Source organism: Pipra filicauda, unplaced genomic scaffold (assembly GCF_003945595.2).
Source record: "Pipra filicauda isolate LSUMZ 115617 unplaced genomic scaffold, ASM394559v2 scaffold66_size7647185_pilon, whole genome shotgun sequence".
Classification (NCBI taxonomy): domain Eukaryota; kingdom Metazoa; phylum Chordata; class Aves; order Passeriformes; family Pipridae; genus Pipra; species Pipra filicauda.
Genome location: NW_024104831.1, coordinates 1,632,143 through 1,653,478, shown reverse-complemented (window position 1 = coordinate 1,653,478; position 21,336 = coordinate 1,632,143). Strand labels below are relative to the sequence as shown.

General features: G+C 42.2%; 1 protein-coding gene and 1 long non-coding RNA gene across 3 annotated transcripts in view; one reads left to right on the top strand and one right to left on the bottom strand.

The window, feature by feature from the left end:
* Positions 1–332: 332 nt before the first annotated feature.
* On the bottom strand, positions 333–16,798 carry LOC113989028. 2 transcript variants are annotated; one of them, XR_005566224.1, is made up of 4 exons: positions 16,526–16,798; positions 12,272–12,394; positions 8,040–8,234; positions 333–1,642 (listed from the first exon to the last, which is right to left on the bottom strand). It is a non-coding gene; the product is annotated as an uncharacterized LOC113989028 (long non-coding RNA). The 2 variants fall into 2 exon arrangements; XR_005566223.1 differs by lacking the exon at positions 16,526–16,798 and having other exon boundaries at positions 12,272–16,278.
* The window catches only part of TSPAN13 (tetraspanin 13), a 19,313-nt gene continuing 14,454 nt past the window's right edge, over positions 16,478–21,336 (top strand). Inside the window, exon 1 of the mRNA XM_027723201.2 lies at positions 16,478–16,727. Within this exon, the coding sequence (XP_027579002.1) occupies positions 16,665–16,727 (63 nt within the window). The 5' untranslated portion in view covers positions 16,478–16,664. The remainder of the gene's footprint in view (positions 16,728–21,336) is intronic.

Sequence of the window (21,336 nt, the reverse complement as noted above, 5' to 3'; positions counted from 1 at the left end):
GACAAATCATCTCGTTTTAGAAGTATTAGCTTCAAAACATGCATGACCAGAAGTCATTACATGTGAAATCTGAAATTTATTTACATCAGGTTTAGAAAAGACAGGCTTGTATTCTTACAGGGGAAAAGCATGAAAGAGCGTATTTAACTAATGAAGTGGTGTATTTTGTCATTAGAAACCAATAAGCTAAAAGATAGTACAGATTTTTCTATAGGAAACTCAGCACTTCATATTAACCACAGGTCATATCTAAGTCTCTTGTCTCAGTATATATCTAGCTTTTACTGGAAACAGCAAATAGCAAGTGGAAATAAGTGCTGTTGAATGCCAGCTTTTCATCTAGAACAGCATTTATTTTTGTAACAGGTATTGATCTTTGGATGGGGAAATATGTCATGGGTATATTTCCAGTAACTTAGAGGAAACCGTAAGATAGTCATATTAAAAAGTAGAACTGATGCATTAGCTGTGCGCTTTTCATTTTCCTCTTTGTTATTACAGAAAATAAATTTGCCGGGCATGACTGTCCTGGGACCATCTTTTCACAAACTCTGCAGCAGTGACATGGTACTATTGAGTCATTGATATGGAGCCACTATTGCTAAAAACATTTCAAATTCAAAATTGCCATTTTTTGAGGTACTAATGAATATTTAGCTTGGTGTACGTAAAACCACTTTTCTGTATAATTTGAAACTTAAAACTGACTTCAGAGGTGCCAGTCTTGAATAACACAATGTGCCTGCTGTGAGATTGCCAGGGAGAGCAAGGCTGGTTGCGGGCTGGCTGGGCCATCTGCTGGAGACAAGGATCATCAACAGCAGGAGGCACGTTGAGGCCAAAGGCAGCAAATCTGGGGTGCTGCTGTGACTGTGTCCCTGGCATACTGCAGATATAAGCGAAGTTCAGTGGGATCCACTTCACTGAAGTTCAGGTAGCTACAAGCCAGGCACGCATCGAGTTGTGCCCAGTGATCCTTATGGGTCCCTGCCGAGTTGAGATATTCCGTGATGGCTGACGCAGTTGTCCCAGCTCCATTTATAGATGTTGTGTTGGAGAGAAACAAGTGTTTTTAGCACAGGGCCGCTGGCCAAGTTGAGACTTGTGATTTAGAGCAGGGTGAGGAGTTGCACTCTGGGCTGACAGGAGTTGTCCATTTTTCAGTCACAGATCACCCAAAATCCAGCATCTTCTGTGTTCATATCATGTCTAATGTGTAGCTTCTGGGAGCCCCTCTCAGCTTGCCCACCTCCTCCCAGCAAAATTATTAGGCACTAAGTGTTTCTGTATCTAGTTTTCAGGAATTTTCCCCATCAAATCTCTGAGATTAGTTCAGATGGGGACTTTCAATGCACGTGTATTTTTTCATCGAGCATTTTGCGTATATGCTCGTAACTGAATGAGGTAGGGGCACAAATACAAATTGATCTGGTTTGTATCAGACTGAATTTCAGTACAAGTCTGTGTAATGATAAGGTTTTTCAAGAAACCTGTGATTTAGAAGCCAGGTGGAGCTTTTGATGTGACTCTCTTCAGGCAAAGTGCCCTTCCCTGGAAGCCTTCACAGAATCTGCTTTTCAGTTAAAAATGTTCCCAACCCAAAGCATTTCTTCAACACAACCCTTGAATTAGTGTTTCTCTGCTAGAGAAATGAAAGCTATAGTCAGCACTAAATATATTTTTCAAATAAGGAATCCATCTTGTAAAAATACAAAGATACTTCATAGAAAATGTGCTTCACATAATATATTGCATTCAATTTTGAAACATCAGTGCAATCTAAATGTCAGAACTGTACATACATCTTTTACTTGACAATAAATTGCAATAGGGTGCACTTCAAAATGGGGATTACTGAATTTGAAGGTGATTCTTCCCTTCTGGCTTCTCTCCCTTCTGAAATCATGCTGAGGTTTTAACTAAGAAAGCCAATTATATTGCTTTAAAATGTTCCTCTGGTGTGCAAGTGCTCTCCAGTAGAGGGATCACATCATCGTTGGGATTTGAGTGGCACAATTTTATTTCAGGACAGTTTCTGCACTTCAGCAATGACAAACCAGCACTTCAAAGCAAGCAAAGAGCGAGAAAAGGTGGCCCAATCCCTTACATTCAGTGATGTAAGGGTGGGTGTGGGGTTGCTGTTTTGAACCCCTTGTTCAAAATGTGACTTTCCAGAACCAGCTATTTCAGGCCTAGAGTGGTTGCAGATATAGGGCACATGGTGATTCAGCCTTGCTGGGTTTGTCTAAACAGCAGGTGGAGAATAAAACCTGTCTCTCCTAAGCATGCCCTTACCGAGCCACTGGTAAACTGCCTGGTAATTGTAATGGGTCTCCTCTGGCATCTCAAGGGCTTTGCTTTAAGCTCCTATCACATTCATGGACAAAAGTAACTACCTTTAAAATCACAGTTGCACTTAAAATTGGGATTATCTAAAATAAGGCTTGTAGGCTGAGACAAACCAATTCTTTCTCAAAAAGAGCCACAAATAACATTACACGGGTTAATTGCAGCCAACCAGTCAGCACTCGCTGAGCTGTGCTGGTTATTAAGAACCAAAATGAGGACAAATTACGTAAGTATACATTTTCCAAAAAAAGCCACATCTTTTGATTTTGAAGGGGGGGAAAGCAAATCATCAGAGCTGGCTTCGTTCACTTTTCACAGGCTTTTGATTTTGTTTTTGCTATGGTATTTTAAGGAAAAGTTAATTCTTGCTCCTTACCAGCCACATGGGCCTTTAAAACTTCATGTAAATGGAAACAAATCCCAGGAGGGGAAGTTAATGCCAACACCTGAAGACACAACTGGGGCAGGTGAGCACTCGCAAGCTGTACACATAACCTATATTTGGCCCATGTCACAGAGTGCTGTGCTGGTGTCCTGGATGACCTGCTCACTTGCTATTTTTTCTTGTTGGGAATCTGATTAACAGCACTGTGGTGGCCTCGGTTTCCTCCCACAGAGGCCTGACAGCTCACGTCACACCACACACTAGCAGGTTCAGATGCTTGGCCCCCTCTGGGTCTCTCCAGTTTACCAGCATTGTTCTCTTGATGAGAAAGAATTACAGGATTACAAGGGACCTCGTGAGCTTTAGTAGGAGCTGTGCAGGTTGGACTCTCACCTCACCACTGCTGCCTTGGGGCACCAGGGGCCATGCTGTGAGAGCAGCGTCCCTTGTACTCATCTGAGGAGATGTGGATTAGGAGAGTGAAGAGTGTGTGCTTGCTTTCCCACTGCCTCTCCTACATGGATGCAAGAGAGAAATGCACTTGTCCGTCTCAGCCATCATGAAGCAGGACCACACGGATGGCTCTGTTTTGCAGACATACAGAACATGTCCCCTACCCACTGAAGAGTTGTTGCTGGACTGGTTGCCAAGATCCACCATCTTTTCCCAGTTAGCATGAGGAAAGAGGCCAGTGCTGGAGATGCTAATATGACACAGCTGCACAGACAGGTAGCATTTTGGTACTTGGATCTGTCACTCTCATGGCTGCTGGCTCCCAGAAACTCAATTACCTCAGCCCAAGTACCTCATTTAACAGTTCAACATTAATGACTGCCACTTCATCCTACACTCATCACAGCTCTTCTACTAGTGGTATTACAAGACTCCAGTGTCTGCTTCCATACTGTCCAGCACCCTTCATCCAGGGGACTTCAGGGAAACTGCAAACTGTTCTGAAACTCCACCAACAGGAAGAAACGCACCCTGAATACCAAATTCCTCTGATATAGGAAAACACGGGAATAAGAAAAAGATTGATTCAATCCAGAATGAACAAATGATTGTATCATGGCAACTTCATAACAAGAAGGCGCTTTTGCATTGCAGTCTCTTCCAGTACATCAGTTGCCTGAGATTTTTCTGATTATTTTTCCCTGATGAAGATTAGGAACATTGCTGACAGGCCAACATAACACTGTCCATATCATTACTAGCTATTGCTGGGATATTTGCATAACACTGACAGCCATAAATTATTCCAGAAGAAATAACAAAACAGTGTTGTTGATGTATCCAAGGATATGACTAAAATAAGGCTTTTAGCCAGACCTATGTTATTAAACCCACTAGTCTAGTTGGGAAAAATCAATAAGCTTTCAAATACATCAGTCCTTCCCCAGGTCCAGAATAGAAGCAGCAGCCTTGAAAAAATAAAAATCATCTGAGAACAACTCATCTAAAATTTAGAGTTGTATTAATAAGACCACCTGAGAGAAAACAGATGGTGATACTGTGATACTGAAGGAGATTCTAAAGGGAAATGAGAAGGCAGCTAATTTAGAGTTCGTGGAATAAGTAGGACATGTCAGTGAAAGAAAAGGTTAAAAGTTGTCACAGACTCTTGTACTGTGTTGATCACCTAAAGAAGTTTAAATAAAGGAAATTCAGACTTTTCCACCTTTGCTCAAGAGTCTCAGCCAACACTGCACTAGCTAGGAATAAAATGGTATTTATCATGAGGCTTGGTGCCCATCCCTGCATCAAGTCTGTCCCTATGATCCAGGCCCTGAGATAAAGCAAATGCAAAGATATCATCTGAAAGAGCCTGGAAATGACACTTATACTACCACAACCAGAAATTTTTCTGGTATCAAGAAATTGAAGCAGTATATGGACAGATGTGGAAGATTGCACTTTTCCTACCTTTTGAAAATAAAAAAACCCAGTTTTCTGTGATTTTATCAAGACAGTGGGATTCAGGGGTAGGTAGAAACAACCTTGTATTTCTTCCTGTTATCACAGACTTCATATTTTCTGCATTTTGCTTTGAGCTTAAGACATTAGTGAATCCAGAAAACTCTGAACCTGTAAAAGCTGTTCCAGAAGAACCCATTAAGGCTGATTTCTAACTAAAGGGTATGTCATCCTGTCCCCAGCTGAGAACGTCCTGAATTCTCTCCCATCACAAACCACACATAATTCAATAAATTCAACATGGAAATGCCTTCTGCTCCCAGACAGATCACCTCTCACCTTCGTCTTCATCACAGGTTGGCCCAGATTTCCAGAAAGACTGTGAAAACATTTTGTGACCCTCAGGTAAACTTCTGGACTTGCAATCAGAGCTGTCTGCCCTCCCATGCTGCTGAAGAGCCTGTGCAGCAACATGTTCTGCAGCCCCTTGCCTGGAGGAAGGAAAGAGGATCCCTCCTTTCCCAGGGCCCAGGGCAGGGACCAAGTGCCATTGCTTCAGTCCCCTCTTGGTGCCCCTCCAGCTGGCACACAGCCTCCCTGCCAAGCCCAGGGGAAGCAGAGCACATGAACCACATCTGGCACAATTCCACTGTTCCTCAGGGAAACCTGCATTGAGTGCTAAAATAATCACAGCAGCCCAGACTTGTAGGGATGCAGTCTCCAGAGACACCAAATAGGCCAGTAGCTTGTCAGGGAAAACACTGCAAAGACAGAGAGGGAAGTAGCAGTCCCAAGAGAAGTACAGCACACAAAAAACAGGACAGAAAGATAATTCAGAATACTTGTATCATTCAAGGTCATGTGTGTCCCTTCTGCACCAAACAGCAAGTATGTGCTGCTCCTCTTACAGTCACACCTGTTACTGATGAGCAGAGACTGCTTTATCTCAATTTTTTTCTTCTATTTCAGCTTTCAACAGCATTTTGTGCATAATCACATTCACAGTTCCCTTTGTATGTTTTCTTAGTTTTGTTTATGTGGGTTAGTTTTAGTATTTTTATGATAACTGATTATAGTTTAGTGATTTCTTTAGCATTTGTGTCACATTTCTGTTATAATTTAGTGGCTGTTACAGCAACTGATTTTTTTTTTTTTTTAGAAACCTTCCTGAAACAGCAGCTCATGGTGCTCCTTTAAACTGAAGGATTCTTGGGGCAAAATGCAGCTCAAATGATACAGTCACACATCTGGATGACTTATTAATAAAACAATCCTCCCTTCAAGGACCAGAAAAGCAAACAGACACTTGTTTGTGTTCTGCCTGTGTGCAACTTCACCTTTATACATTACTAAACTTGAGTAGGATGGATGAAATGCAAGAATCAGATGCAGACAAGAAGAATCAGCATGGATAAATCAAAGCCATGAATATATCTACTAAAGATGTCCTAAAGCAACTGGTTCTCATGACCCTAAACTCCAAATGGCTTCCATGGGATCTGGGAGAGGTCTGAAAGCTGTAAGCAACATATGGACAACTGACTGAAGAGAAACACATGGTGGTGCTGATGCTGCAAAGCAACTCTGAAGCTGTAACATGAGAAAGGCACAGAGGAAAAGTGTGGTCTTCCTGGGAATGCTAATCCTCAGAGAGGAAGAAAAAGGACAACTTCTTCCCACATCAATGGAAGAATCCACTAGGGCCAATTTTAATAGTATAGATGGGAACCTCTAAAAGTAAACTAGAGGAAAAGCATAAAAGCGTGGCCTTCTACAAACATAAATGAGAGAGTGACAGCAGAGCAAAAACCTGCCAGTCCTGCAACAATGTTCAGTCTGTTCAGTCTGAATCAACTGAACCATGCTGTAGATGACATTTATGCTGGAATTTTGTTTCCATACTGAAATTCATGCTGTTCTCACAAGAAGTCACTTAAAATATCAGGAACCCAGAGATATTCTGATTCCCAAGGGTTCTTACTCCACCCCATAAAATGGAAGTATTGGAAATTAAGATATTCCCCTAAGATGAAACAGATTCCCCAATCACAACCAGAGACTCCTTCAAGTTTTGGAGAAATATTTGGAGACGGTATCATTATGTTACTCAACCACCTCTCCCCAGCCAGGTTTCACTGCTGTCTAGTCTGTAATGAGCAGAACTATATTCTTCTTCAGAGGCAAACAAAAACCAGAAATCACCCAGCTCAGGAAAATAATATTAAACAGATCTGATAAAGTACTGTGAAAAAACCTCAACTATTGAATAAAAATATCAAGTGTGTTCTGCTCCACAAATGCAGAGGTGCCTACAGTATTTGGTTAGTACAGGGTACATGCCTTTGACACAGGAATGTCAAATAAAAAAAACCCCATACAATTTGAAGGACAAACTGTCTTAGCAGTTAAGGATTTACCCAGTGTTCGGAGTAAACCCTCTGAGGGATCTTCCTCTTTTTTATATCAGACCTGTGACCTTCCTGTCCTTTGGCTCAGAGATAAAGATGACAATTAAGGCAGACATCAAGACACCAGGAAATACTTTATGAATTCTGACAGCAAAGACTTAGGAGGATGAAGTTGCGGTGTCTCAGCCCCAACACAGATATAGTAATGGGAAGCAGGAAAAAGAGACCTAAGTCCACTCCTTTCTTTCTCAAAGAAAATCTTTGCACCAATAGCCGGAGTTGAGACTAGAAATAGACACTAGCCTGCTGCTGACAAGGAGAGAGCCATAAAGTCTGTCTGACATTTGCTGGTCTGCTTCTATCACAATATCACTTGTATTAGCTGATAGCACTCATAATATGTTTTATCACTCATGCCAGCAATCCCACTGAACAGGTGCAAAGCAGCATCACAATGCACCCACAGGTTTCAGCGCTCCAGATCTGTCCGCTCCTAGTATGAGATTGCTTGCTCTTTCTAAATTACATGAAGAAATATTTCCTGGGGAAAAGCAGCCTTCAAGAGCACTTTATTCGGAGTACACAATATTAATTTAAGGCTGGATCCTTTCAAAGGTGGGTTCATATATAAAAAGGTTTGCTACTGCTGAAGCAGCCTTGTTTTTCATCAGCATCCCAGTTATTGCTTTGTCAGCTGCTGTGGTTCTCTCAGTGGCATCAACAAGACAAGCAGAATCAAGCATACTGCAAGCTGCCATGACTTGGGCTACTATAGGGAAACCGTGCCATTAAGTTTCAAAACACCTCTAGAAGAAAAGCCACTCCTGTGGCGACAGGCTGGCAGCTTCCAGAGCTGCCATCTCTCACTCATACATAGAAGGTGGAAATAAAACACAAGATGGTGTCAAAAACACTTTCCAGCTGATACTAGGAAGTAAACTAATTATTTTAAACTTTTTCAGCAGAATTAAGTTTAGATTTACCTTTAGATATGATTAGCAGTCAGTGTACATTCTGTAAAGAACAGTCACTGCAAGTATTCTCTATTTAAGGATTCTTCAGTTATTCCCTTAAAAAAAAAGAAGAAAATAAAATAGAACAGTATAAAACCCATTGCGTCCTTTCTTCATTCTTAACTGTTTGCTTCTCTTACTTTCTTGCAGAATGGTTCTTTATACCTGTGAAGTACACAATTAAATGGAAACTGTATTAGCACACTGACAGAACATTCTTCTCTGTGTGTAAACTGTACAGTAACAAAAAACTGCATAGAAAAAAAGAACAACCCAAAGCTAATACCTGTCCAATTCATGTAAAACCATTTTCAAGTGATGGCTGTCTTGACCAGCACCAACTAGAAACACAAACATCACAGTTTCAAAAGGGCAAACCCTAAATTGTGAGGGCAGGTTGGGTAGGGCGACAATAAAAAGAGGCAAATCTTGGGACTCCAAGAAGAAATTTTGGTGAAAGATAAGCCATGCCCCATCAGCTTTATCTCTCCTTTAGGGAAATTGTACCAAGTCAATTCAACTGACAGAAAATTCCTGTGTGTTTAAGGGATTAATTACTTATTGCAGATACCAGTGTCTGCCTGTCAGCTTGTGTAATGTCCCTAATGCAGATGTTTTGGCAGTGATAGCAAAAAGCACTGACATTAGACTCCATAAGCAGCTAACTTGTAGGATAAAATATGAAGCTAAGTTTAAATGTGTAAGCTTATATAATGCTTATTTTACATTAACTCAGAAGTGCACTCCACACCAAGACAAATAGGCTGATTTTCAAAGTGTTATGTCTGCTGCTGTACTGGAGCTGGATTTATATAGCTCAAGAGCAAAGCAGAAAATTCAGAATAAACATGAGACTTCAGGGTTTCACTGTCAAACTCTGGATATCACCTGACACTTGAAGTAACAAACAAGGTTTTTTCTTTTATTTCCTAGTTACTAGATACCCATTCTGCTGTTAGTGTCATCTGCTTGCAAGAAGACTACTGGAAAATAAGGAGCTGTTCTTATAGATGAACATACTCTTGAGCACTCATGTTGCTTTAAATTTTTATGTGAGGGCCTGATACGCTTTTAGTGCTGTCAAGGGAAACAACCAGATGATGAAACTGCTTTCCAGCTTGTCCCCAGCTTGCGCACAGATGATGGCAGTGATGCAGCAGAACTGGCTGGCAGGAGCAGGTTGTTTTCCTAACTAAAGAGTCATAGCTTTTTCTATATGCTCCTCACGCCTGCTCAGAAGCACTGTATTCACAATACTGGCAGCTCGTGGCTGTAGGTCTTCTCTTTGCAAGAAAAGAAGCTAGACTGTTCTAATAATGCGACATTTTAAAGAAAGATGACTTGCTAAGGGCACGTATTTTTATCACTGAACCAGCTGCTTCAAAATGTATGTCAGGTGTCTAAATTAGTTATGACACTGGTTTAAGATCTGATATTAAGAAAGAAATTAGGTTCTTTAAATTTACCTTCTGAATTTTGAGCCATTTACTACTCATGTTTTCAAGGTTTTGCTCATAGCCAAATCGTCCATTTCTGAAAGATTCTTACATCACCACAGGACCACAATAGCTAACTTTACCACAGCTAAGCCACACTGACGGAGCAGGGTGAGCACACTGACTGTGCTTTACATAAACCACAGAAAGAAACAACAGATACAACAAAGCTTGGCATTCTTTTTCTTTATCCTATGAATTTGTTTCACCTGGGGACTGCTGGCTTGAATGAAATGTCTCTATTCTCTCAGAAGTGATCTACCCCACATTATCAGGATGCCAAAGGAAAATACCAGCTCATGATGTCACAGGGAAAAAAATTACTGTTCTGGCTCCTGGACAAATGACGTAGGAATGACAATGGAACTGTGTTTATTTAACCTACATAGAAGAAGGCTGGGGGTAGATCTGACTACAGTCTTTTACTCTCAAAAAGGAGTTAGACTGAAGACAGAGCCAAGCTTCTCAGATGGACACAGCAAAAGAACAAGGCAATGGTCACAAGTTGCAGCGAGGTTAATTCTGATAATGGAATAGTTTTCACAGTGAGAGTACTCAAGCACTGGAACAAGTTGTTGTGGCCCTTCATCCTCAGAGATGTTCAAAATTTGACTGAACATCTCTCTGACAAAACTGCTTTGGCTTTTGAGCAGAAGGTTGGATCAGACAACCACCAGGAGTCCCTTCCAACCTGTGCTCTCCGTGGTTCTGTGATGGGCACATCCATCACAACTTGTCACAGTTCACACACACAGGAGGAGCAGTGACACAGCCAAAAGACAGACCTGGTGATTATCACTTAAATAATCAGCTTACATCAGAGCCTTGGTGCTCAAATTTCCTTTGTAACACCCAGCTTTTCTCCCCACCCTTATGCTTCCACTGTACAAGGCCTTGCTCAAACCATCCTCTACTGTTCTGCTACGTACTTGTAAAGACTTCGGATTTCTGCTTCTTAGGATTTCTTGGAAGTCTCCCAGGGAATCACCTGGGAGGGCATTGGGCAGATGGTATCCATTTTCCCTTTAAACCAAAATCAAAGGGTGATGGTTTCCACCTGAATGTGATAAATAGGAAATCTTTGGGATGCAATGGTAATGAGAACTTCCAGCAGACATAACATAAAACCAATAAAACCTGCAATTAATCTGAAAACTATTTATTCTCCTGCTGCTTACACCCCACTGTTAGTCCACAAGCATTAACATGTCCTGTTAAGCACAAAGTTATTGTCTTAACTTATGTTTGCTGTTGAAGTTTGCTGGGTTTATTTCAGACCTGAAGAACAGACGTGGTGATGGGTGAGGTGCCAGCGTATTGCTCTGACCCACTTCCTGCGAAAGCAGAGTATGATACACACAGTCTTCCAGAGGCTACTTTCCGAGCAGTTATCCACCTCTCCAGAGAGACATGTGGGTGCCTTATACGTAACAGGACAAGTAAGTTTGGATTTGGCTGCAGGAAGCACTAGATCGCTTCACTTCCTGGATCTAGAATTCTGCCTTTTTCTCTTCCAGACTTCCCTAGAAACAGCCCAATTTCAGAACATTTCCAAATCCTGGTCTTGAACAGAAGAACTGGGCTTTAGGTCAAGCCTTTCACGTATACTACTATTCGAAATATCATTATACTGGTATTTTCAGCCTCTAGTTGTTTCTTTAATACATTAGATGCAACAAACTCTCCTTATCCTCATCCTCTATAAGCTTAATTAAAAATGGATTATAATGTGCCAAAAAGTGATTCCTACAGTTAAGGACTTCAGAAATACCAACACCTAGCTCCTGAACCTATAGAATGAGTATTTGTCTCTTTGACTATTTTTAGCAGGCTGACCTCTGGAAATATGCTTTCGTTTTAAAGTCTGTGTCCTGGGGCTATTTTAGCTCTTTGTTTTGTTCTTTTGGGGTTTTTTTCCCCCTCACCTGTCTGTAAACAGTAGAGGGAAAAAACAAGCCTATATTTTGTCTGGCAAGTGCTATTTATGAGACAATCAAAAGACATGGGCATCAACTGAATTAACAAGTAGATGTGCTGTTGTTACACTCCAATGTTATTTTCAACCACTGCATGGTAGATCTGGTGGAAATCATAAAGAAAGGCTTAAAATGCAAGACTGGAAATCTGGACGCTCCATCCAGAGCAACAGTTTTGCACTTGCCTGTAACTGCTTTTGCTTGAATGAGTCTCTCTTCTAGGTAGTTTTCTAATAGCAGTTTAACTTCCCGGGCTTAATGCGGGACCTTTATGCCATTTGGATTTTGGTCAGAAAGTTTGCCAAAGAACAGATTCATTATCTGTCTCTCCAAGAGCAAAGATGAACAAACTGTTATTTCCTTTGTAACCTTTATTAAATTGAACATGTGCTATGCCTTTGTGCTTTTGGAGGAGCTAATTTCTGACCTAGTTGTGGATTGCTCTAGCCACGGTACTTAAATGTCCTATTTTCCTGTCCTAATTTCCCTTTCTCAATCTACAATGCTCCACTAAAAAAAAAAAAAAAAAAAAAAAAGCTAAACAATTTTGTACATTTTTTCTTCTCTGCAGAGAAGTACCTCCAATCCAAACAACACAAATAAGTTTATTCTGTATGCTTGACTTGTCTCTCCATCGTGTCTGGCTTGTAATGATCATCATGAAACACTACCACAACACCTTTGTGTCAACCTGTAAGACAGCAAAGATTAAATCAACAGCTACACTTACCCATGCTATTCCTCACTGCCCAGTGCCAGAAAGGGCTTCTTTAAGGTGGAGGATGGGATGGCACAAGCGCAACAGCAGTGCTGGGAACTGGTTTTGTTCCAGGAAGCAGGGAGGACGTCATGACTGCATGGAAACAACATGGCACAGCCAATTCATTACTAATACATCAGGAAATAACTGCGGTATATCCACAGGACATTTGTGCTGAATTAAAAAAAAAAAATCTCGATTGTTACTGCAGATAACATTTCGAGTGTATGTTTTATTGACTCCGTATATTCAGTCATAGGTTACTGACAACTAAGGTGACTAACTGACATGACTCAATAACTGAGGCGGTTCAGGTGACTGAGATGACTCAGATTTCCCTGTTCAACGACACAAGAAATGACAGGACTTTGGTAACTCTACATCCATTGAGAGACACGGTTGATGACAACCAGCATTTTACTTCACAGACTTTGCTGACAGATTCTACAGTTGTCATCAAACTTCAGACGTACTTAACTGGCCCAGGGACAGGAACATACTTTAATGGTCAACTGCAAAGGTAAGATAAGGCCTTTATTTACTCCAAGTTAAGCCAGCTGAAACCCTGCTCCTTTGTGCATATACACTGTTCACCTCAAAACTAACATCTAAATATGTCAACTGTACACAATAAATATTACTCATAGTATTTCTTGGCTTTTTTTAACCCTCTTTTCCCCCTCCCTGATTTTGATGTGCATGAGAGACTTCATACAAACAACAGGGAAAGAAAAATGACTTTGCAAAACAAAGAGTGAAATAAAATACTCAAAGTGCTGTCAACAACTCATTGTAAACCTGGGAAAAATAAAGCGATAAAAATCAATTTCTGCAAACAACGTTTCAATCACAGTTTCAGACGTGCCATAATAGTAGAGAGAAAGAAAGGAGGTCACACATTCTTAAAGACAATGTATATACTTCAGGAGAATTTTGTATATACTTGAGCCTTTACATTTCAAGCTTGTGCTTCAGAAGTGATACAGACCTTAAGATTTCACAGACATAATAAATAACAGAAACCAGCAGCAATCATGGGGTCACAGGCTACAGAAACAGAAAAGATTTGCCTACAAGCTGAGTTTGCATTCACATTGTTTCAGCAGAAGGCCCCATGCAGAAAACCTCCTAAAACCAATGTAGCTGATGTGAGTTTACCAGGAAAAGAAGTGTAAACTACCCAAACGACTTCATTTGAAGCTTTTCTGACTTGTAAGAAGTGTGCCAGCATTGAGACCCAGTAACTCTATGTTTTCACTCCCCTTTCCCTTTGCAGGACCGTTTACTTTTTGTACTGCCTTGTAAGTGCACATCAGCAGCATTACAAGTGCCCAGTGTACTCTCCCCCCTGCTGCAGTTTCCCATGAAAGAAAGACTAATTCACGCTGTTTGTAGCCCCTCTTGTTGCCAGCAGTGCCATTGAAATACACCAAAGAAGGTCAGGAGAACAAAGACTGTGCAAGGAAGCAGAGAACAAGCGAGTGAGGGAAGAAAAGGAGAAGGCGTATTCTGCTCTTGGTTACGTCTGGCAGCTCTGAATTCATGTAACAGATGGGAGTGCAGCATTTATCCCCTACAGAGACAAAGGCTGAGGAGACAAACACTTAGAATCCTCACTTGGACCAGCTATTTAAATAACCTTAAGAAAAAAAAATCAAATAAACACTATCTATGTTTTCCCTACAAAGGGAGAAAGATTTCCTTCCAACTCCAGGAGACTCTTTCCATAACTAACAAATTATAATTAGCCATTTAAAAGAATTAAGCCAATTTAGTTCCAGCCAAAATACAAGCTAAGTGCTGAAGTCTGATGTGGAACGGGAGCACAGATGTACTCCTATCCACTATCAGAAACTACAGCAGTCAGCACAGACAACTGCTGTGTCAGCAAAAGTATTATTCTAAATCCAAATTTGTACCATAACTTGTAAACAAAATTGGAAGGGGGTGGGAGAGGGAGAACTAGACCCCTGCTACATTTGTCATAGCTCTATTTACTTAATTGGAGCCTTTGACTGTTTATACCAGCTGAATTGTGCCCCAGAGTTTATGGTCAGAGGTGGGTATGAACCAAGTTGCATTAGACATGGTTCGATGCCTGCCTGAACATGAAATAGGAAACATGTAAGAGGTACTTCCCACCCACAAAGGGCTGTAGGAGCTGGGTCCCTTAATAAGAAACACCAGCATTAATTAAAAAAGTGGAGGTATATCTTTTAATAATTAACTGTGAAAGAGATCTCCTAAGCCCAAGGGCAGCGGATGATAATATTGAATAATTCAGCACTATAACCAAAGGAACAATGGTATAGTAACTTTAGATGTGAGCGTTTGCAACAAAATCCAACAAAAACATTTGATATGCTGATGGCTTCTTGTGTTCAGGAACGGGTATACACTCAAGATAGTCTTTCCTATTGAGTAGACATCAAAGAATTTCTGAAACTGGTATTTTCAAAAAAATTAAAAACAGCCAGTAAAATTGCACTGAACCAAATGACTTTATACTGGGTTTATGCTCTGCCAGATTTGGGCCCAAAAGATCAGAAGCGTGGACCAGTAAAGGCAGTAGTTCCAGTCATTAAATATGCATTTCCAACAGGCCAAATTAGCCAAATAGGCCAAATTAAAAGTCAGTTTAATTATCAAGGTGAAAAAAACCCCAACAAACCAACAGATTTTTAACTCCTCCTGTCACTTCACAAAACTCCAGCAGCAGGGATAGTCTGTGTCTGTCAAGTTTAGAAACAAACATACATAAAACTTCAGCAGCTGTTGAGCATTCAGATTTAATTTGTGGTCACAAATATTGGAGAATTTTAATTTGTTGCCTGTCTACCAGCTGAGAGGTAGATATACATCAGTAAAAAAATGAGTGTTTGCTATTGCATGAGAAAAAAATGTGTGTTATATTTAATTGCAGAAGTCTGGCAAAACATCAAAGAGAATGGAAAAAAGATGTTTAAAATAAAAAAAAGAAAAACAAAAGATCTGAATGACAGACTAGGAAAGACAAAGCTGCTGTTCAACTGCTCTCTGTCTCACTGTTGGCAAGGATTATTTGCCTGCTGGGGCTTCCCTTAGCAGATGAAGGCCAGCCAAATTACAGAAAACAAAATGCTTTTGGAATTTCCTCCTTGAACTGTTTTGATGACAAGTTCCTATTAAGAATTGTTGTGAATTTATCAGAAAGTAGATGCAGCTTCCTCTGCTTACTAGGAACTGACCATCCCAACTTCTTTGACACCAAACCCTGATAAAGTAAAACTACTGTGCGATGTACCCCTACAGACAACCCGAGGGAGCAACACGTGTCTCCTTGTCTCTTTGTGAATCCCAGCAGAAAAGATAAGAAACTGTCTTGGACATTAATCCTGCAACACATGTCCATGTTGAAATAGCTGCCAGTTATTAGATTTATTGTAGCTGTTATAAAGCATCATTCAGCAGAGCCCAGCCCATGGCGACTGTGGAGACAGGATTTTGGAGAGTTCTAGCAAAGAGGGACACCACTCGAGCCTCTTGAGAACAGCAATAAGAATTAGGTACCGAATAGCAGGAAATTACTGATAGACAGTTTTGTAAAGTGAAATAATTGTAAGTGAAAACATTTAACCCTCAAATTAAGGAAATGTACAGATTAAACATGTAATGAAGCACACTGAAAACACGACTTAGCAAAAAAAAAGTAAATAAAAAAATGTTAAAAATAGAAATAAGTAGACAGTGGAAGCATTAGGTTGCTGGTTGGACTTCGTGACCTTAGAGGTCTCTTACAACCCTGATGATTCTGTGATTAGCTGGTAAAACTAACAGCACTCCGAACACTTTCACGGCCTGCACAAGTAAATCCCTGGATGTCTCCTCGGGATTACACAGGCCATCGACTGTAGGTACGTGCCGCCCCGAGCGAGCCGCGAGGAACCGCCCGTGCCCTGCACAGAACGGTTCGACCCGCAGGCAGCGCACGCAGCCGGGGCGGCGGGGCAGGCGGGGCAGGCGGGGCAGGCGGGGCAGGCGGGGCCGCGGGGCAGGCGGCGCTGCGGGACCGGGGGCGCGGCGGGGGCGAGGCCCAGGCGTGTGTCGTCACAATAGCGGGGAACGTGGCGCGCTCCCGCCCCCCGGGGACGCGCCGGGCCCACCCGGGATCGCGGAGCGGGATCGCGGCGCCGCCGGAGAGAGGCCGGCGGCGTGACGTCACCGCCCACATTTGCATACATTTACCTTTGCGCCCGGCGGCGGCCAATCAACGGGCGCCGCTCACCTGCTGCGGCCGCACCCGCGCGCGCCGGGGGCGGGGCTGCGGCCTCCTAGCGCTGCCGCGGAGCTGCGGCCGCTGAGCGGGGCCGGTGGCGGAGCCGCGATGGCGTGCGGGGGCTTCGCCTGCTCCAAGAACTGCCTTTGCGCCCTCAACCTGCTCTACACGGTGCGTGCCCGCCGCGCTCCGCCGGGCCGGGCCGGCGGGGACTCCCTCGCTCCGCCGCTGGGTGGGGAGGGGAGGCTCGCCGCGCTTCTCCCGGCGGGCCGTGGCTGTGGGGCTGGGGGCGTTCCGGGGCGCGGCCGCCGCTCGGTCGCGGCCTCCGTCTCGGGACGATGGGATGGGATGGGATGGGATGGGGGTGGTGTGCGTGAGGAGATGACAGCGCTTAGGCCGAGCTTTGTCACATCGCGGACGTGGCTTCTCAGGATCAAAATCCAGGGCGGTCCGAGAGCGCTGCCCGCCCGGGGCGGCGGGGGGGGGTGTCTCATCTCCCGGAAAGAGCGGCTCCAGGGCCCGGCCCGCCCGTGCCCTTTTTCTCCATCTGGAAAGGGCGCTGCATTAATCCAGGCGTGAGGCAGAGAAGGGTTTGTTTTGTTATTCCTCAGCCAGGGAGCAGCGCCGACATAAGTGCAGCTCGGTTAGTCACAAGGCCCCGAGGCCTCCCCTCCCCTCCGCTGTCCCCTGGGATAGCCCTGGGAGCAACAAAGTCCGGCTGCTTTGGGTGGTGGGAACATACGTGAGAGGGAGGGAAAAAGTCGTATGTTAAACTGAAATAACTGACCTGCTGAGGAGCTCCAGACAGGTGCCTGGTTTTGTTCCAGCATGTTGGAGGACCTGTTTTCAACAGAGAAGAATAAAATCTCCAATTGTGGTATAGCTGTGGGTTTCTTTCCCCTCACTGTCTATTTTTAAATGACACAGAAATAGGAAGAAACAGGAGTAAGTGTAATGGCTTCCTCTCACAGCACATCTGGAGAGGTAGTATGTCCTCTAAAGTTTCAAGTTAACAACTGTGCTTGAGGATGACTTTCAGCAGACTGAGACTGGGGCCAGCCGGTGCTTGTGGGCAGTTCTGTAGGTGCTTTTCCAAAAGCACTGCCTGACCTCGACCGAAGGCAAGAGGGGAGAACAAACAGGTCTAATGCCATTCATCAGAACAAACAGAACAGCTGGTGTTTACTGGACCTGATGGTGATCCCCAGGATGAAGCATGAATGGATGTAGAAGTGCCTGTGCTGAAGCCATAGCTAATTGTTGTTATATTCTTTGGCGTATGAGGTGGACCCTCCCCCTTTCCTCAGGAAAGAGCAGAACAGAAACTTTCATGTAGGTGAGGCTGCACTACTGCTTGTCCTCTTTCCTTAAAGGAGCTTGCAGAGTGGAATATGTCCCTGAAAAAGCATGCTTAGGCAGCCCAGCCTACCCACTGTAAAAGTCAGCTGGAATCCCTGTGATACTTTCTGTTGCCCATGCTACCCCCAGCCAGAATGAAGGTGAGCAGATAGGCATGGTGTTGTTTGGTATCTATAGCTGAAGGTAAGTTCAGGGTATGTATACTCTCATGATTGCAGCTAAGTTAGAATCAGATTGAAAGGGACTCTGATCATCGTGATCAACTTTTTGTGGGATTTTTCCGTCCCAAAGGGTGGGTTATAGTTGGATTGTCCCATCCCAATTTCATTTTTTGGTAAACAAGAGTCTAAAGCAAGACTTCCTTTGTTATTGTTGTTATTCCTTGAGTGACAGAAGAGTGAGAGAAATCTCGATCTTTCTCATATAATAAGTGCACAAATCTCATTGTACTGTCCTATGCACAGCAGGTGTTTTTTTTTGAAAGACTCCATCACTTAATTCCTACAGCCATATGTTAACCAGGTGTCAGGAGTCTGCTAGGTCTTCTGGGTATATTTGGCCTCAGCAAGGGTGGGTTGATCTTTTGGACCTCTGTAGTTCTGTCTGTGATACCTGTACAATGCACCTGTGATCTCAGTCTTGCTCTGATGAGTAGAATTTACTTTGTGGGTGTCACTTGGTATTCTGTCATTTGACCTGTGCAGAACATATATTTTTACTGAAGAGAAGGAATGACTTCTTTGAATGATAGTTACTAGACTATCCAATTGTTATTGCTAGTCTTGTTTATAAGTTACAGACAAGTTAAAAGACTAACACTTTTAAATTCAGAGCTGCAGAAATAATATTTAAGGTGGTTACTTGGCCTGGTGGGTTGATCTAGTAAAATGTGTGGGCTTCTCTGTTCCTTGGTTAGACAGAAACCTGAAAATACAAGACTTGGGTTACAACAACACACTGAATCATGGGCTTACCTTCTCTCAGCTGGAAAAAAAATATGAAAGGCAATCAGACCAATAACTTCATCATCTTTTTAAACAATGTTAATTCACTAATAAGTGGTGAGAAGGGACTAGTGGGTGTAAGAAGGGATAGGTAACGCTTCTTAAATGTTTTTGTAGCGAGCACTAATGTCTGTATGACATGCTTGGAATGAATTAGACCTCAGAACTGTATATTGGGGGTTATGGCTTATATTTTACTTTTCTTTAAAACAGTCCTAGGATAGGATGTTATATTGGAGCTTATTTTCCTTTTTTTTTCTTTTTGTAAGTGCTGTCTTGTTTTACTTTTTATAGTAGTACATCAGTAAAAATATATCTCCTGGCAGTAATAAGTTACTGGTTTAAGGCAAGAAACCAGAAACCCAGTAACCTTATTGCTCACTTAATGTTTTTTTCAGATGTTACTTTGCTGATGACTTTTGGTTCTTCTCTGGATTAAGTTAATGTCCTTAAGCTCTGATTCTATTTTTAAATTTATTTTATATTCTGGCATTATACTGGGCCTTGCTGACTTCAGTATGGTTCCTTATGGGTAGAGGAAGAGTAAAGAAAAATAATTGAGCCTGTTTATTGACTCTGTGCATATAATGACATATATTGCTGGAATAAAGCCTTACGTGGAAGAACTGTCTGTATACAAGGACCTTTAAAATAATAGTTTTGGGTATCTGAGCAATTTTGTCTTTATTTATTTGGTCATATCTACATTTCTCATCGAATGGAAAATCTATACAAATTGCTAAAAATGCCTGTCTGCAAAATTAATCCAAATTCAAGGATGTATTTGCAGCTAAAGACTTCTAATCTTCCAGGTATGAGAACTCTAGATGCTCACTTTAAGTAGATATTTGCTCACTTTAACCAGACAAGGATTTCAGGACAGTGTTCCTTCCAAGGAAGTCTTCAGTAATTGTGTTTAAGTGTGAACAGTTAATATCCAATTTCAGATCAGATTTTCAGAGAGGAAAGGGAAATTCCCAAGTCCTATCTAGTGGTGAAAGATTGAAGTGGTAGGTGGGCCACAAGATTAAATATTTAAATATGTATTAAAAAAATACAGTTCATTTGAATGTTGTGTGCTGGTTTTGTCACCCGAGCAACTACTTAATTTTTGCTGCAGCACCAAACATGAAATGTTTGTTTCAGTATGTAAACATATTTGTTTTGATGAGTAGGCTTTCAGTTTTTCTTATACCTAGAGCAACCACTTGACTTAAAGTAAAATGTGTGGTACCTTTACCATTAGAATACCATTTTTATTAGCACAAAGCTCATCCTCCAAAAGCATCCACATTTCCTCTTGATGCTACAAAGTAACTTGTCAAAGTAATTTTCTTTTTATATTACTTTGCTCTCTGAAACTCTTTTTTTATTTGCCTATTAAGTGTCCTGGTTTTTGCATCCATTTTCAAAGCATTGTGCTTGGAAGTTTGGTTTTTTCTTTTTTTTTTTTTCCCATCACTGCCTCTTGTTCTCTGGCTGCATACCTTCTGCCCTCTTTATCAAAATTGCTTTACTGGTATTATTGGAATATGCAAACATGAGTACAGAAATTCTCAGATTGTCACACAACGTGTACTTGGCATCATAGACTTTTTTTGGGTTGGAAGGGACCTTAAAAACCATGGAGATCCAATCCCCCTGCCATAGGCAGGAACCTTCCACTAGGCCAGGTTATTGAAAGCTCCAGCCAACCTGGTCTTGAAGATTTTAATAGAGTTTTTAATTCATAGGGTTTTTTGTAATGTTTGTCTTACATGCAGAGTTCCTAATGCAGAGGAGTGACCATGTTACATCTTCCATGCAAATCTGTCTGCTCCATCTTTTTGCTGCATGGGGGAAACCTGATGTTAAGAGGCAGGGTGAACATCTGGATTTTCCTGGGGATAGAGAGTGTGACTGTCTTCTGTGTTATCTGATAATTCCTGACTAACGTGGTGGCTACATGGAGCCAGGTACAGGCAACCAGCAATAAGAGAAACGCAGTTCTTGCCTCAAGTGGCAGTTTCTTTCACAGTGGTAAGTGGATCTGTGATCTCTGAGTGCAGTTCTGTTTTGGTTTGTGTAAGTTTGCTTTTGGCTGTAAGAAGTAAACAGGCTGCTGTTTGCTCTGTCTGACAGTCTGCAGTCAGCATTTAGGAGTCCAGCATCAAAAGGTTGCCCCAGCACCAGCCAGTGCTGTGCTGGTCTAGCTCAGCATCATGACTGGATGCTCAGCAAATGGGATAGGTTGCCTTGGAGCCATTTCTGTTGCTCTCAAGGACGGGTTGAAGGTGGCAGTATAAGCTGTGCTATCTAGCCTGGACATGTAAATAAAACAGTGGTACAGAAGCTGCCAGGTATTTGGCAAGGAAGGTTGATGGTTTTTGTTTTCCCTGGTGTTTTGGAAAGGTTTCTATGCTCACACTTGAGAACAC